Source organism: Lepisosteus oculatus, chromosome 12 (assembly GCF_040954835.1).
Source record: "Lepisosteus oculatus isolate fLepOcu1 chromosome 12, fLepOcu1.hap2, whole genome shotgun sequence".
Classification (NCBI taxonomy): Eukaryota; Metazoa; Chordata; class Actinopteri; order Semionotiformes; family Lepisosteidae; genus Lepisosteus; species Lepisosteus oculatus.
In genome coordinates this window covers 32,548,045-32,564,208 of record NC_090707.1, presented here as the reverse complement: position 1 = coordinate 32,564,208, position 16,164 = coordinate 32,548,045, and the positions used below count along the sequence as shown (strand labels likewise).

The window sequence follows — 16,164 nt, the reverse complement described above, 5'->3', positions numbered from 1 at the left end:
TCCAAAACAGGGGAGCCGGAACCTAACCTAACAAGGCAGTTTCCTGGGGGATTCTCACAGGGCACAACCAGACACGAACAAACACACACTCACACCTGGGCCAATTTTCCCAGTAGCCAATTAACCTACCAGTATGTCTTTGGACTGTGGGAGAACAATGGAGCGCCCAGAGAAAACGCACCCAAATGCAGGGGGAACATACATACAGTACTCAATGCAGATAGCAGCCCAAGAATTGAACCCAAGCTCCCAGCGCTGCAAAACACCAATGTTAACCACTGTACCATCCATGAGCTCATTTACAGGTTTCACACAATACTTTGTATGGGAACAACTTCTGAAAATGTCTTTGAAGAACTAAAGCAGCCAAGAAGATGTTCAGCTTAAACTTGTTGGTTGGAGTGCCTGAGCTCCATTATAATTCCTGAAAATAGCAAAGCACCGTACAGAGTCTAGGCTTTTGGAAACCTAAGATCACTGAAAGGTTAAGTAAAGTAAGCTGCATAGCCAAATTGATATGAAGTCATGGAATCTGACTGAAGTGGTGGCCTTAACTCTTATCTCCTTAGTGAGTGTACAAATGCAGAAGGCTTCTCACATAATCCTACACTGTGGTGGAAAAGTAAGTACACCTTCTTAAAATCTTATGGTTTGACCATAGTTTACCTGCACCTACCCCTCACCAAGTCCTAACAGTAGATTAAACTAGCCTCATTTGACAAATAACACACACATTCTCCTTTGTCGTTATCTAAAAACCCAGCTAGCATTCAATACCTTTGTGTGGAAAATTAAGTGCATCCTTGGTGTACTCATTTGAGTTAAGAGGGTATGTGGAATCAGTCACAAAACCAATAATTCTGCTTTGCTCAAATTAAAAGCTGAATGACTACTAAGTTTCTCATGTATGTTTCAGATAATGCCAAGATTTTCTTATTCCAAAAAGGGAAACTTTGTCTTTTCTGCTCTAAATTGGATTGCTATTTGCTCAGCCCCAATGTTTCAATATGGAATTTGGGTATATTGATAAAGAACTGCTTAATTCATACATAAATACACCGTGACTAGAGTAGTTTTCCCCCCTTCTCAGAAACAGTTTGAAGTTTCATTTATAGGGGAGCTGCAATGCTATTTTTATATTTCGGGGTTAAAAAGAATCAGCATTGATGAGTGTACAATAAAAGTGAAATGTACACAGTAATTTGTAAAAACCCCAATTTACACCACAGAACAGATGACATTTCCAGGTACTGTATGTGTAGCAACATATTCTACTATTCAGAACGAGGCAACAAAACCCCCACTGATGTAAAGCGGTCTTTTTATATTGTAAAAAGGTAGGCTTGTGAATACATCTCTTCTAATCCAATAGAAATAGAGCTCTTGACTTTGAGACAGTTTTACCAATAAATACCCCTTCCTTGTTAATGCATGCATGCAGATCATGTTGGAATATTTCTGCGGTGAAATGTCTGCTGCACAACCTGTACTTGTTCACTAGAACATCGCATTATATTAGTTACGTAAGTGACTAGGGAGCAGGAAGGGCCAGGTCACATTATAATTTGCACGGACTCCTGCTCTCGCCCATGGAGAGACCAGGGTTTTCTCCAAAATGTAGACCGTACAGTACGTACACAAAGTTCACGATTTTGTGCTTAATTTGCAATTTGTAAAGTTCTGCGATATGGTCAATTTATTTATTACCGAGACTTAATAACTGATCTGAGAAATTAAGACTGCAGTCAAACATTCAATAGTGACTATTCAGAGAGTGTTGCATTAACTCATTGTGTCAAACGGTGGTCTTGTGCCCAGTTACTATAACACACTTTTCCATCTCTTTATATTCTCACTGACTGGATGCAGTCTGATGCAGACTGATGTGTTCTTTGCAGAGCACCGAGGTCCTGATGACATGGGACATCAAACCTATGGTGTTCTGAAAAAAAAAAACTTCCTGAACCTCCTAGTTTGGTTCAAATTTCCCATTTATTTTTAGACCTAAAACAAAATGAGCCTTTAATGAAAGTCGTTATTAAAAGATGAAGATAAACTCATTCAAAGTATAACCCAAAGACACAAGATATACAGGATTTGGATTATTTAATTAACTTAATATTAAATTGATTGTTTAATTTCATCCCTAAATATTCTGGTGTAAACAAGTATGTGGGATTAGATTCAGTAACTGGTGGCGCCGCCTTGAGCAGAAATTACTTCAACTAGACATTTTCTGTAACTGTTTATAAACCTTCTGCATTGCCTTTTGAGAATCTCGGCCATTTTGTTCCTTGCAGAACTGTTTCAAATGTATGACATTTCAGGTTCTCTTGGCATAAACTGGCTGATTTGGGATGTGCTGCAGTTTTTCAATAAGGTTTAGGTCCAGGCTTTGGCTTGGTCAAAAACAATGGAAATGAACAAAACTATTTATCAGCCATTCTGCTACAGATCTGCTTGTATATTTAGGATAATAATAATAATTAATAATTGCTCACACTCAAAGCGCCTTACAGGTAATGGGGACTCCCCTCCACCACCACCAATGTGCAGCATCCGCCTGGATGATGGGACGGCAGCCATAGTGCGCCAGAACGCTCACGACACACCAGCTATCAGTGGGGAGGAGAGCAAAGTAATGAAGCCAATTCATAGATGGGGATTATTAGGAGGCCATGATTGGTAACGGCCAATGGGAAATTTGGCCAGGACACCGGGGTTACACCCCTTCTCTTTTCGAGAAACGCCCTGGGATTTTTAATGACGGTTTTACGTCTCATCCGAAGGACGGCACCTGTTTACAGTATATTGTCTCCATCACTATACTGGGGCATTAGGACCCACATGGACCACGGGGTGAGCACCCCCTGCTGGCCCCACTAACACCTCGTAGATCTGGGACTGCCTGTACAGCCAGGATTTCTGATTGCTGAATTCAAGAGTGGAAAGCACAGCGGAACACTTAACGCATGGAGTGAGAACGTCTGCCGGGGAGAAATGGGAGGCACACCATTGAAGTCTCTAGAGAAAGTCTAACAGTGAGAAGCAGGTGGAACTGGATGGGCTTTCGGAAACTGGAGTGGTGATTTGATGTTGCCAAAACAAAGCTAGGAGACCCTAAAGGACCACCTGAAAGTCAGGGTCACATCTCGGGGAGATGGCTGATGGAGATGATGAAAGTGGGGGAGAGCACAATATAGCCTGCACTCTCACCTAGAAGGCCTTGGCTATAGCAGTGATCTGAGACTGCTCTCTGGGTGCTTTTATATTGTAACGCAACGGGGTTCAGGCGGGCGCCTTTGCCGCATTTGGTCGGCCCCCCACCGTTGAACCGCATTAGGTCAGCCCCCCACCGTCGGGGGCTCGAACCCGGGACTCCCGCATCACTCAACAGGGACCCAGCCCAGTGAGCTCCACAGAGATCTCTCTAGCCCAGTAGCCGTAGTCCTGCTATCACAGGGAAGGGCGGCGACGTCACCGCTCTGGTAAGCCGGCTCTTACACACCCTGATGGCCGTATGCGTTACAATATACTGTATGTGGGACTAGACCTAAGAGACGTATTTGTAAAATACGAGTCCTTTCATGTATTTTATAGTTTTAACGTTTTAATATTTCAGTCATGTGCAGTGTTTAAAAGCTCTATATGTATTAGAAAATGTGAACATATATTTACGTTGTCAACAAAAATAGCATTACTTTCAAATACAAAAAAATGCATTTTTTTATTATTTTACTTTTCAGTGTACGTGTTTTTTATTTATTCCTACTGTATGCGCTACTCAGTCTTTAAGGTATATTGGCAATACTGATTTTTCTAAAAAAAAAAGTACTTTCTTATAAATTCTAAATTAGACCGCTTAAAGGCGTTACACCGAACTTTATTGTCTTCATTATTGTTGCAAATATGAACAATATTAAAAGCCGGGATATTTACAAAATTAATTTGACCTAAACCACATATTAAATTCCCGAAACCTAGAGGAAATCTAATTCTGAGGGGACCGTAAGATTGTACCGGGTTGATAAACTCGTTTGCCAGCAATATTTATATGGGATGCCACCTGTTGGGAAAAGGTGGTATTGCACGTCATGAGACAAGGTACTGTCTATTCATTTTCAAGAGTACATTTTAAATAACTGAAAATTTTAAAAAAACAGGGGTACCGTTTTTTCTATTGTATTATTTAAAATAAACACAAACTTAGTTAACAAAAAGGTTTAAATCGGTAATATAATAACTGGAATATTTTATGACTGTCACTAGATTAAAATCGTTGCGGGTTTATTTCAAGGCGTATCCTTGTACGCCTTGAGGATAATGAGATGACTAGACGACGTTTTGCCGTTGAACTTGACGTGAGGTGCAAAACTAATCCAGGCAATTGATTTGTTTGTCCTCGGTTAGCAGGCCAATAGGTTTCGGAAAAATCTGTCATAGTTACTTCGTTCAGCTTTGCCCTTTACCCTCATATAAAGTGTATGTCATAAAGAAATCTGATTTAGATGTTTTCTCAACCATTATGCAATGATCCAAAGGTCTCACAGTTTATAATACCGTTGACGGCGCACTCTATCAATAGGAGCATGCAAAAACTGGAAATAATAATTAAACGGTGTTTTTGTTTTAAGTAGCCGAATCTCTTTTGCATTTTAATGAGGTCTTATACAATATTAGAAAACCCATATTGTTAAAACTGCTGTGATTAAGATAATCTTGCCATCTCTAACTTGACAGAAGTTGTCGATATTAAATACCACGTTATAGTACAACTTTTGCGTATGAAAGTTTTAAATACAACTGAAAATTGTAATTGTAATTGACAGCACTTGTAACTCTAATTGTCAGTTATACAGTATATATATATATGCGCACTCCAGCTCTCCCAAAACGCGCCGAAATCTAATTTGTGCAGTATTAACAAGACCTCTAGTGAGAAGAATCTCATGAGGATTGAGTTCGCATCTTTTCAGTGTCGGACTCTTTTAAAAATGGAGACAAAAACCGAATTTTAGTTTGAGCTACCTAAAGTGTTATCAACGTAAATGCGCGGCACGATTTTCCTAAGTAGTGTGCATCGCAGCGATCAGTACTTTTTTTATAAGCAATTACAATGGAAAAAATGTTTAGAATTTGCAGACGATGTAATCCTTTCTTTCCCTAAACATATTCCCTGAAGAAAGCATCGGTGTTTTTCTACCAATATATTTAAACCATTTTAAAGATGATTATAACATAATTCCTAGACATTCATTAACAATCTTTCACATTCGGTGCAAAGGTGAGAATTGTGTTGGCAGAGTTTTGCTCACACGTCTTACAGAGAGATGAGAGAGTACATTTTAGATTATTTTTCAGAAACGCATAATCCTATATTTAATTTTTCGCAACACCTTGGATGAAACACTGCATTTACTGTTGTCCGTCTGAAGAGTTTTAACATCTTTTTGAGTTTTCCGCATACTGTACATTTTCCCCCTGGCGTCTCAAGATTAATTTGCCTTATTTTAAAAAAAATGACTCTTTGTGTCTAAACTACATCAAAAACGGAATGACTTTACGCTCATAAACTATTATGAGGAAAAACAAACAAACAGGCGCTTATATCCCAGGCATGTAGTCCAACGCCAGACACGACCAAAACACGGGGGTATAACACAAAACCCACAGGTGAGTGGTCGTTTGCTTATGTACCGAAATGTAACTGGCTGAAATGAATTTAAAGAAGGGGAACCGTCTTATGTGACAGTCCATTGATGTACGTGAGAGTATATATATATGTTCATGTTGGCTACACATGTGTCAGTAGCGGTAGTATCGTAGATCAGTAGTGCGATGATGTGGTGTGGATATGCAGGTGTTGAGCCTCGGCTAAGGGGACAACGGAGCGGGTGACTTCTAAAAAGTGCGGCACAGTGTGACCCGATGGGAGGAGAGGTAGGCTGGGACAGAAAGGCAGGGCTGACAGGGTGCGGTCTCAAGCGGCTACTGATCTCGGATCTCTTCAATTCCATTTCAACACGGGGACGTGCTTCACAGGGACGCATTCAGAGGCAACCAGAAGCGCAAACCACTGTTGGGACACTCTTTGACCGCTGCCCAGAGTGCAACCTGGCTCGTCTGTGGCCATTCTCATTTTTAAACCGGCTTTGAACCTGTCTGCCAAGATAAACGAACTTTCCTATTTATTCCTAAGCCTGTTCACTGATTGCAGAAGGAGCGCGGCGGCGTTCAGGAGAACATACACTACAGCACCTGGTCTTCCGTCACCGGCACTACCGCTTCTATGGGACAGGGATCTCCCCTGCGCATTGGGAATGGCAAGCATCGAGGACCCCGCAATTAGATCTTAAAGGTTCTGCCCTCCTCCCCCTCCTGTACCCCGTGGGGGAAATAAGGAGAATAAGGGAGGGGGGCTTAAAATACAAGGGTATTTGTTTAATCGTGCCTCTCGGGTCAGAGTACCCACCGATGTGGGTGGAATGAGGCTGCCTGTGCTGCTGACGTTCTTAAGCGGCTGCGCCCTGATACTCTTCCCGGCCACCGAAGGCTGCGGGCCAGGCAGAGGATACGGTAAGAGACGGCCGCCTAGGAAACTGACTCCTCTAGCCTACAAACAGTTCAGCCCGAACGTAGCCGAAAAAACGCTGGGAGCGAGCGGCAGGTACGAGGGGAAAATAACGAGGAGTTCCGAGCGATTTAAAGAGCTCACGCCAAACTACAACCCCGACATCATCTTCAAAGACGAGGAGAATACAGGTGCAGACCGCCTCATGACCCAGGTAAGAACAGAGCGCTGAAATATTCTTTGATTTTTTTTTTTCCTGCTGGCATTAACACTTTTCCAGGGAGCCTATTGGATACGTATTTGTTCTGTTCAGGGCTGCCCTTTGCACACTTTGTTTAAACCAGTGCCAGCCTATTGATTTGCTTTTATTGACCGCTTTTTTTCCTGAGTCGAGAGGACTGATTACAGAGAATGGTATTTACACAGTGCTTTTTATAGAGTCACGTAACCTAGCCTTTGCATTGTGTAAATTCCGAACCAGTCACAAACCTAACCAGCCAAAGTCAAACACAGTTCTTCTTAACTAGGGGACGTGTCAGTAGGGCTGTTTATCTCGATGTTTTCTGGGGCAATGAATAGCAACTATATTTCAAAGCAAACATCCATCCTGAACCTTGGCGTGCTGAATCACATTTCTTAGGGAATCCATGAGACATATCTTTACATAACCAGTCCATCCTTCCCCTCTATGACTTTATTGATCACTGATCGGGTGGTGGTGTTTATTTGAACGAAATCATTTCGATCTTTGCTTTTGTTTTGGAGCTCGAGACTTGGGAAGGCAAATATTTAACCCAAACTAAGGAAGTTTAAATGAAGTCTCCTGTAGGTTTCCTGACAGGAAAATGCACCGTATCATGTCCTTTCCAATGTTATTATTTTTAGTTAAAAAAAAAATATTTTTAGAGTAACATTTCAGGCTTGTGTGTATTTATGCGGCGGAGAATTCCCGTTCCTACTATTGATGCGGATCCCCGTGGAATTGTTTTAATTTGAATTATTCATCTATTGACAATTATTATTCTCATTATTCTCAACATATTATTTCATATTAAAGTGTTTATAAGGCACTGCGGCTTGTTTTAAAACCGAATGTATCTTTAAGTCTCGGGTATCGTCATAAATGTAGGCTGCATTTGACTTTACCCTACGAAAATGCTTAAGTTCCTATAAGACTGTTAGGGGCATTTTCACGATTTAGTTTTATTTTCCGAGTCTTAAAATGACGTTAAATGTGATTAGATCCTATAACCCAAATAGAATGACGACGTCTTCCATCCCATTGCATTTATTAAACGTGGGTATTAACCTGTTGTGAAGGTGTGTATAAAAGCTAAGGTTTTGAGCACTGTGTGTTTGTCTAGCTAGCGGTTAAGACGAAACCGCACCTGCTGAAAAAACGGCAGTGTTTGAAAAGCTAACAAAGTTGAAAAGATGATTAATGAACTCAAGTTTAGATTTGAAACCGCGAAAGAAAAATTGAATTCAAAATCCACACTGCCTTCTGAAAGGGTATTTATTATTGATCGTGATCTATTATTATTATTATTATTATTATTATTATTATTATTATTATTATTATTATTATTATTATTATTACCCGGGCAAAAGACACTTTAATTAAACCGATCTTTTGAGGGATTTATTTCGTATTCTCTTCTGAATCTAGATTGTTTAATTTCCTCGATTCTTATGTTACACTGCAAACAATCTAGTCTACTCTGTAAATGCCCTCTTAAGAAGGGATTAGTACTTGTCCAATAGGTCTTAAGTAGGCTCAGCTCAGGTTTGTGGTAAGAGTAAAAAAAGGATGTCGGATTGACTCCCCCAAAGGCATAGTGTACTACATTTAATACGGGTGCCAAGCACTCGTCTTCAGGAGACTCGTGGGAAATGAATAGAAATGTTACTCATATCCAGTATATACAGTACACTATAGCATACAAACTGTGAAATTTTCATTTGTATTACTGAAAAAAGAACTTAATAGACGAACCAAAAAAAACAGTATGGCGTTATGCTATTTAGTTCTAAGGCTTTGGCCCTGGGGATGTTAGCAAAGCCCATCACTACAGTCTGCAAGCCACTGATGGGATTCCTTAATTGAAAGCTGGGGGCCGTCCCACGGGCACCTACAGTGAATTGTCAAACTGGACTGGTTCAGCGCAGGCTCGCCTGGTTTTCAACACGTTCGGTTCCCGATGTGACAATAGGAAATTAAAAGGCGACCTCGATAATGGTCCTCATTCAATCAATCAATACATTCGGACATCTTTCTGCTGTGTACATCTTATCGGACGGCAATGAGGGATGGAGTCATTGAAAAACTTTTAAAACTTTTTAAATTAAGTACTGTACGTATAGTATGGTTTTATGGTCATATTATTGATATTCACGGAGTTTCTGAATTGAATCATGCAAAACGGGCATATCCCTTTTAAAACATAAAATAAAAATAAGCCTATGCATGTTTTTAAAATGAAAATGATTGACTTGCCATTTTTGGAGAATGATATTCTACATTTAAGTGGATTTTTATGCCACGTTCCAGGTTTCACAGTTTGCGCATTTTTTTTTAAAGAAAAAAAATTTCCTCGTAAAGGATTGCAAGATGTACAGTATATAGTATCTTTCAGTACTTAAAAACAATTTCTCTTTCACGTAACAGTTCACAATCCCACTGTGTCGGGCATGACGTTTTAAATGTATTTTACATTCATTTATCGACGTTTATATGGTGACAAATACATAATCTCGATCAAATTCATAGTCCTTCCAAAGTAATGAGGGAATGTTATATAATGACGAGAAAAAGGTCAACAACTGAGTTTGTTTTCCTCTCCCATTAAGTGACCAAATCCACATTGTCTAGTCCAGTTTTTGAATAGGAAAGAATTATTCAAAGTTTGTATATCCATACTCTGACGGGGTTACGTAAACTTTTCATACAAGCGCACATGCAAAGTTTTTATGTACTTTACCCTATCCTATAATGGTTTATCTGACTGCTGGTGCTATCTGTGGACTTTACTATGCGTCTCACGTTTGAAGTTTCATGACACGTTTATTTTTTGTAAGTAACCTTTTATTTTTCCCCCAACACTAAAGCAAAAAGCACAACGCAAAAATAAAGAGTGCCTTCCCCAAAGCACGCTACACATGATTGTTTTTGTACTGAATGTTTTGTGAGATGAACTATATGTCCCCCCCAGCTGAATATGTTTTGAAAACTCTTATCATTTCACTTTTTATTTGAATTGTGGCAGTGTTGTTTTCTTTTTAGAAATAATTCTGAAGTTTTCTCGGGTTATTAAAATCTTACATAGGGATACATTCAATTTGATGCAGGAGGCTTGGAACACTACCCCAAAGAAACCTCAGGTAATTATTTCTTAATTAGATCCTTAAAAGGAAACTCGAGGATACTAGAATATAAAGATAAAATATCCTCAATTTGATCTATTGAATGTAACGATAGTGGATCACATTCCATACCATGCATTTTGTTATAACGACTAAGTGATTCTTCATTGGTTACTGTCAGGTTTTAAAACTTTTTTTCTACAGTATTTAAAAAAGTAATCAATTACAGATAGGAGCAGTACTTTTAATTGCTTACTATTATGGGTTTTAAAAATATAACTGAAACAGTTGTAATTTACCTCTTAAGTAACGGCTAGGTCTCGTACTGATGTATTGTAACCTATGTTACTATATAATTTAATAATCCTGATTATTCTCTCCGATTGTTATAAGTTACATTAGTAGTGGCAGTATTTAGTGTTTTAATTAAACCTAGAATCATTTTTCCTTCCTTCGTATATATCTTCTGTAGAGATTGGTAGTCAGAGATTTTAAGCATGTAAAATACGTCCAGTGAAGCAACCTTAAAATTATAAATACATATATCACAGCAAACATTTATGTATTATAGCTAATTAACTAAAGTTGCACTGCTGGAGCTACAGTACATTAATGCCTCCATATTTTATGCTCTCAATATAAATGCAAACCTAAAAGCCTTCCCTTCATTTTACTTCAGTTGCTGAAATAATTTCTGATTCCAATTTCATGTATTAAGAGTCCTGTATGAAAGTGCAATGAAAATTGAGTTTGTTTTACACAAATGTATTCTAATACCACACTTCATTAAACATATTTATGGCAATAAAGTTGAGTCCGTCTCACATATATCACCATCACATGACTTTCAGTAATTGCTTATTATTGCAGATTGCAGGGGAGACAGAGTCTGTCCTGGAAAACACTGGGCGCAAGGCAGGGTACACCCTGGATGGGACGCCAGTCCATTGCAGGACACACACAGACACAGACATGCACACATTCATACCAGGGGTAATTTGTCCACAAGCCAATTAACTTAGTAGTATGTGGGAAGAAACTGGAGCAAGGAAACCCAGGTTAATTAGAGGAGAACATGGGAGGACTCCAAACAAACAGCACTCCAGGAATTGAACTCAAGACCTGCTGGGTTAGCAATGCTGACCACTGTGCGGCTTTGCTAAAAACAAACAATACACAATTAAAAAAACATTATCGTTTTCTTAAACAATGTGTTTTTAATTTTGATAGCTTCTTCTAAAAGAAATGCACAAATTGACTTATGACAGGGTCTATTTTTACATGGTTTGGTTAAGCAAGATATAGTGCATTCATTGGACAACTTATGTGGATGTTCAGAGCCTTCAGAAAACAGGGGAACATCAAATTGATACATTTTCATATATTGAATATAGGCCCATGTGTAGCATTTTCAGTTTCTTTCCGATTCAAGTGAACCTCATTTCTTAAGAGCATAAGAAAGGTTACTACAAGAGGAGGCTTTTTAACTCCTCTGTCTCAGTAGTGTCCTAGGACCTACAGTAAGTGATACAGGGATGTAATTTCTCTGTATTTCTTGAAATAAGCCAGTATATCAGTTTTTGACAGCATAACAGGGTAGCTTATTCCACACTCCAACAAGCCCTTATACAGTATAACAACGTCTCCTGTTCTCAGTTTTAAATTGGCTTACCTACAGTCTAGTTTTCACTTGTGTCTTCGAGTTGGCATTTCACTCTTGATGCTGAAGAAGTCCAATTGATTGACTTTTCCTCAGGTTTCCTCATAGTCTTTATTCAGCATTATCAGATGGGTGGGCTAGAACAGTAGTACATATATTAAACAGTGTATGTTTTCATTCTTTGGGGAGTCAAGTTCAGATTTGACAAAATCTATTTGTGGTATCCTTCAGGCTTTGGTTCTTGGTACAATTTTATTATCTTTATACATTACCCCTTAAGCCATATGATTTATAACCTTGTTAAAATAAATTGCTTGGTGCTCACAAAGTACAGTAGTCTTCATTTCACCGAGATCAGTCTGCTGTAAACTCTTTGTTTTAGATTTATGAGCCAGGCCTTATTCTGGTTTCAGCTGTATTCAGACGGAAAGCCCATTACTAGAGCAAGAATTAGCAATGGAAAAAAAGGGGATATTTCTGCATTAGCTGCCAGTGAGATATAGAATTGATTATAAATTGTCTTTTTAAGCACTAAACAGAATACTATCAGGATGTCAGAATTGTCTGGCTATCAGCTCCTGCTTTAAGGCAGACTGATTGTGGGCCTAAAAGTTGTGAAATTCTCTGCCAAATCGTATTTATATTGTATGTTAATATACAGTACTGCGTTTTAAACTAGGGTTACATCTACAGTGCTTTTAGAACTTGTCTTCCGTTTTCGCGCAGTAGTTCACAATACCATCTGCGATAGCATAAAGTAGCTCACGCATTGGAACCAAATCTCACGGTCTCGAACCCTGGTCTGGAAACCTCTTGCATCAAGCCTAGGTTGACTTAAAAAATTAAGCAATGAACGTTAAATGTTAAAGTTATATCAGAGACTCGCGATTCCGTTTATTAACCGTTGTGTTTGTAAAAGAAGCGATCAGTACAAATAGTGTGCAATCGCAATATTCGACGGACGCGTTAGGGTTTTGGACACTTGAGAGAGATTTTAGATTTTAGAGAGATTTAAAAAAACGCAGGTTTTCCTCGCTGAATCATCGTGTCGCAGACATAAATAATGTGTCCCTTCCTCGCTTACCTTTTAATTTTCAAGGTGCCTCAAAGAGCACAAAAGAATAAATAGTCCCTCAGCAGCAAAATACACGCAATGATGGCTTAATGCATACAGGAAGTAGCCAATAGTAACGCAGTTCAAGCACAAGGCCAGGTGTTGTGGTCAATTAACCACTTGTTCAAGGTGGCTGTAGTTTTCCTTGCGGGAAACCCTGTGTTATTTTTGATAGTTTATAATGACATTAAGTGTTGAGTCCGTTCTAGCATTTAGAGTATATAATTTCCTATTTAACTGTTAATTTATTTTATCTTTTGCTTATTTAGCGGCATGAAAAATGCTTTCCAATAAATTGGTTCACACATACTGCAGAGCTCTTTTCCTGAGCGATTCTATATCCGTTTTATTGAAAACTGTACGTAGTATTTCAAATGAAATTCCTCTGATATGGTGGAATTTTGATTTACCATTCGTTGATTTAAAAGTATACACCTTTAACTGTCTATTCTTACTATGCTTGCCTTTTTTATTTCCTCTCAACACATCGTTAACAAAAGTAGGTGTCAAGATAAGGAACTCTCCTTTTCACTGATAATATTTCCACATCTGTGGTGTTTTGCACATTCTTTTATTTTGATATGATCACTAAACATGTTTAGTCTGCAAAGTGTAGGAGAAACTAGATCAATGGTATTAGGAAAACCTACTGTATTGTATTAGTTAGGAAAAGTCTTAATATAGATCCCTTTTGCATTGCGTTTAATTAAAATGACATAATCTAAATTTAAGCATTTAGGTGTACTCTGTTTTCTATACATTGTTCCAAATAGAGGCATTCTGTTGAATGACTTGCAAATTAATCCTTTTTTTGAGTAACATTATTAAAAGTCTTCTAAAGTTCTAAATATACCATGTAATACAGTCTGCTCTGTTTGGATCCATTAGTGCTGTTGCATATTTAAAAGACTTTAGTCAGACAAGCAAGACCTGCCTTTTCTACATTTAAACTGACTTACCCCCTTCCATCACATTGCCTTTCAGTTGAACCTCCAGCTCATTTCTAATTGTTGTTCCCGTAGCCTTGTGTGTAGTAGGAGTTTGACATATTGGCCTGTAATTACTCGGTTGGCTTTTGTTGCCCATATGTGTCAGTTGGTCTCGCTAGCCACTCCTCTGGACTCTAACCCCGGTGATCACTGCTGTTATTTTGGGAGTTGCGTTTGACTTCCTCCCAATGGCTCTGCTGCTCAGCTCAAAGTAGAGCCTGGTCAAGTTCTGCAGGGAGGTGTCAGGTGTCCTCTCCATGTTGTTTATCCAGTTTTATGGTCCCCCCCCCCCCCCCCCCCCACACACACACACACACACACACTGCTCCTGGTTGTATCGGTCATCTGGTTGACACTAGTCCTCAGGGTGCTGTCTATCCAGCTGCCCTGGCTACTACCCACCGCCCCTTGCTCCTCTCTGTGTGCAGGCCTGCCCTTGGTTGTTGGTCTCAAGGTTGCTCTGGCTGCTGGCCCTTTGGCTATGTCGGCTGCTGCTTCCCAGACCTCTCTGGCTGTAGGTTCCCAGGCTTCTCTGGCTCCTGGCCTACAAGCTGGTCTGGCTGCTGGCCTCTAGCCGGCTCTGGCCGCTGGCCCTGTGGTTATGTTGGCTGCTGGTCCAAAGCTCTACCTGCTCTTGGTCATCCACCTGCTGGTCTTCTGGCTGTATTGGATTACAGTACATATTCATTTAAAATGGGGGAACAGTGTAGTGTAAGACAGCAATTCAGGTGGGTGACTGCGACAGCATGTGTAGTCTGCAAAGGAACATTTAATAGGTTTATTCCATGCTTAAAAGAGAAGAGAGAAAACACAAAGTTTTGGCTGTGAAGAAGGCCGAAGAAGGCTTAACAGCCTTTCTCTCTTCTCTTTTCAGCATGGAATAAACCTATTACTTGTTCCTTTGCATAATACAGCAATACCTGGCTGAGGTCTGAGGGTGCATTCCAGAGAAAGGGGCCCTTTGCGAATCAGTTCTAATAGAGGCTTTTACAGCATGTGTTCAGTAGTGATGCATCACCTCCAGCACTATCTCCAGTACATATAGTCGATGTATGAGGGCTTCATTGGGGTATCCATAGTGGTACTACCCATATTTCTAACCACAGAAGACAATTAAAAAAAAAACACTGTATACAGAAAAGAGTTCTATTTTTAAACAACTATGCAGTTACAGAAGAGTAATTTGTCAAGGCTTCACCACATTCCGTGGGAGCTTGTGTAGATTGGCCACCATCTGCCTGTGCTCCTCCAGCTTGGTGGCGATGGGAGAGTGATGGGTGGAGCTACATGTGGCAGGATTGCCCAGGCAGTTGCTCTTTTTTAAGCAAAATAGACGAGATCACAGCAGAACACTATACACACAGAGAAGTGAGACCGGAATTAGCAATAGCCCTGGCTGTGCTGTACACTAAACATACAGTATGTATTTTGCTCATCTTTCATTGGCTGAAAGTGTGCCCTCCATAGTTTATTGCTTCTTGTTTATAGCACAGATATAAGTAGGATGCTTCCACCTGGCTCATACGTGCATTACAGAGTGACAGGCATTCTGCATTCATACAGACATATTAGCAGTAATTACAATAATGGTCAGGACAAAAAGAGCTATGGCACATCAGCCATTACAGAAATAGTGCTAAGTGAGACTGTGATTACTCTTTTATTTAACTACCATTCTTGGTACAAGCTCATATATCAGTTTCTAGTTTGTGTAAAATTGCTTTTGTTTTCCTCACATCTTAAGGACATAAAATATTATTTTTAGGGTATTTATGTCCTTACGGTTACAGCATTTTAAATGACATGCATTCCATTTTCTTCATAATTATAATTGCTGTTATAGTGATGACGTACTGGAATGTTTAAGCTTGTAGCCTTACAGTTTAAGGTTCATCCTCTGGATACAGCACCTTGTCTGAGATTAGTTTGTTATTAAAAAGAGCTTTCGTCATAGAGTCACTTGGTCTGGAATACAGAAAACATATTAAATTTATGTCGCAGCCCGGTGAAAATAGTAACCCAACAAGAGATCAAGAATCTTCTCAAACTGTTTTGGAATCTTTGGGAAACAGCTTTGCAGGTTGTTCAAGTGACCTTTTGTGCGAAGAAATGTCGTACTGTACGTTTTAAGTTGTTCTAAATGCTTCAGTGCATCATTTTCTTTCGTGCCTGCCAGCCCATGTTCCATTACTGAACGTTTAAGTCAATTGAAGAAAGACCTTAAATCACTTTAAAACCTCAGATCAAGATTAAAGAAATGTATTTTCATTTTAAAACCTTCATATAAAGACGTATTCTGGTAGAACTTTGAAATCTTTGTAGCTTAAAGGAAATGAAAAAGGAAAACGAAACAATTTGGAGAAAAAGAGGCAGAAAATCATGTTATTTTCTTGCTCATCTGGCAGTTTCTTGAAACCTCAAAAAACTTATAGAAGCCTCTGGAGGTCATACTACCCAGACTAAGGTT

At 39.3% G+C, this 16,164-nt stretch overlaps 1 protein-coding gene and 1 long non-coding RNA gene across 3 annotated transcripts in view; one reads left to right on the top strand and one right to left on the bottom strand.

Annotated features, from left to right (window-relative positions):
* LOC138241978 (uncharacterized) overlaps positions 1-13,830 on the bottom strand; it is a 53,724-nt gene extending 39,894 nt beyond the window's left edge. For both annotated transcript variants that reach the window (XR_011191244.1, XR_011191245.1), the window contains exons 1-2: positions 13,668-13,830; positions 11,607-11,731 (exon numbers count right to left, since the gene is read on the bottom strand). This is a non-coding gene — a long non-coding RNA (uncharacterized lncRNA). The remainder of the gene's footprint in view (positions 1-11,606; positions 11,732-13,667) is intronic.
* The window catches only part of ihha (Indian hedgehog signaling molecule a), a 68,694-nt gene continuing 58,343 nt past the window's right edge, over positions 5,814-16,164 (top strand). Inside the window, exon 1 of the mRNA XM_006636794.3 lies at positions 5,814-6,785. Within this exon, the coding sequence (XP_006636857.2) occupies positions 6,486-6,785 (300 nt within the window). The 5' untranslated portion in view covers positions 5,814-6,485. The remainder of the gene's footprint in view (positions 6,786-16,164) is intronic.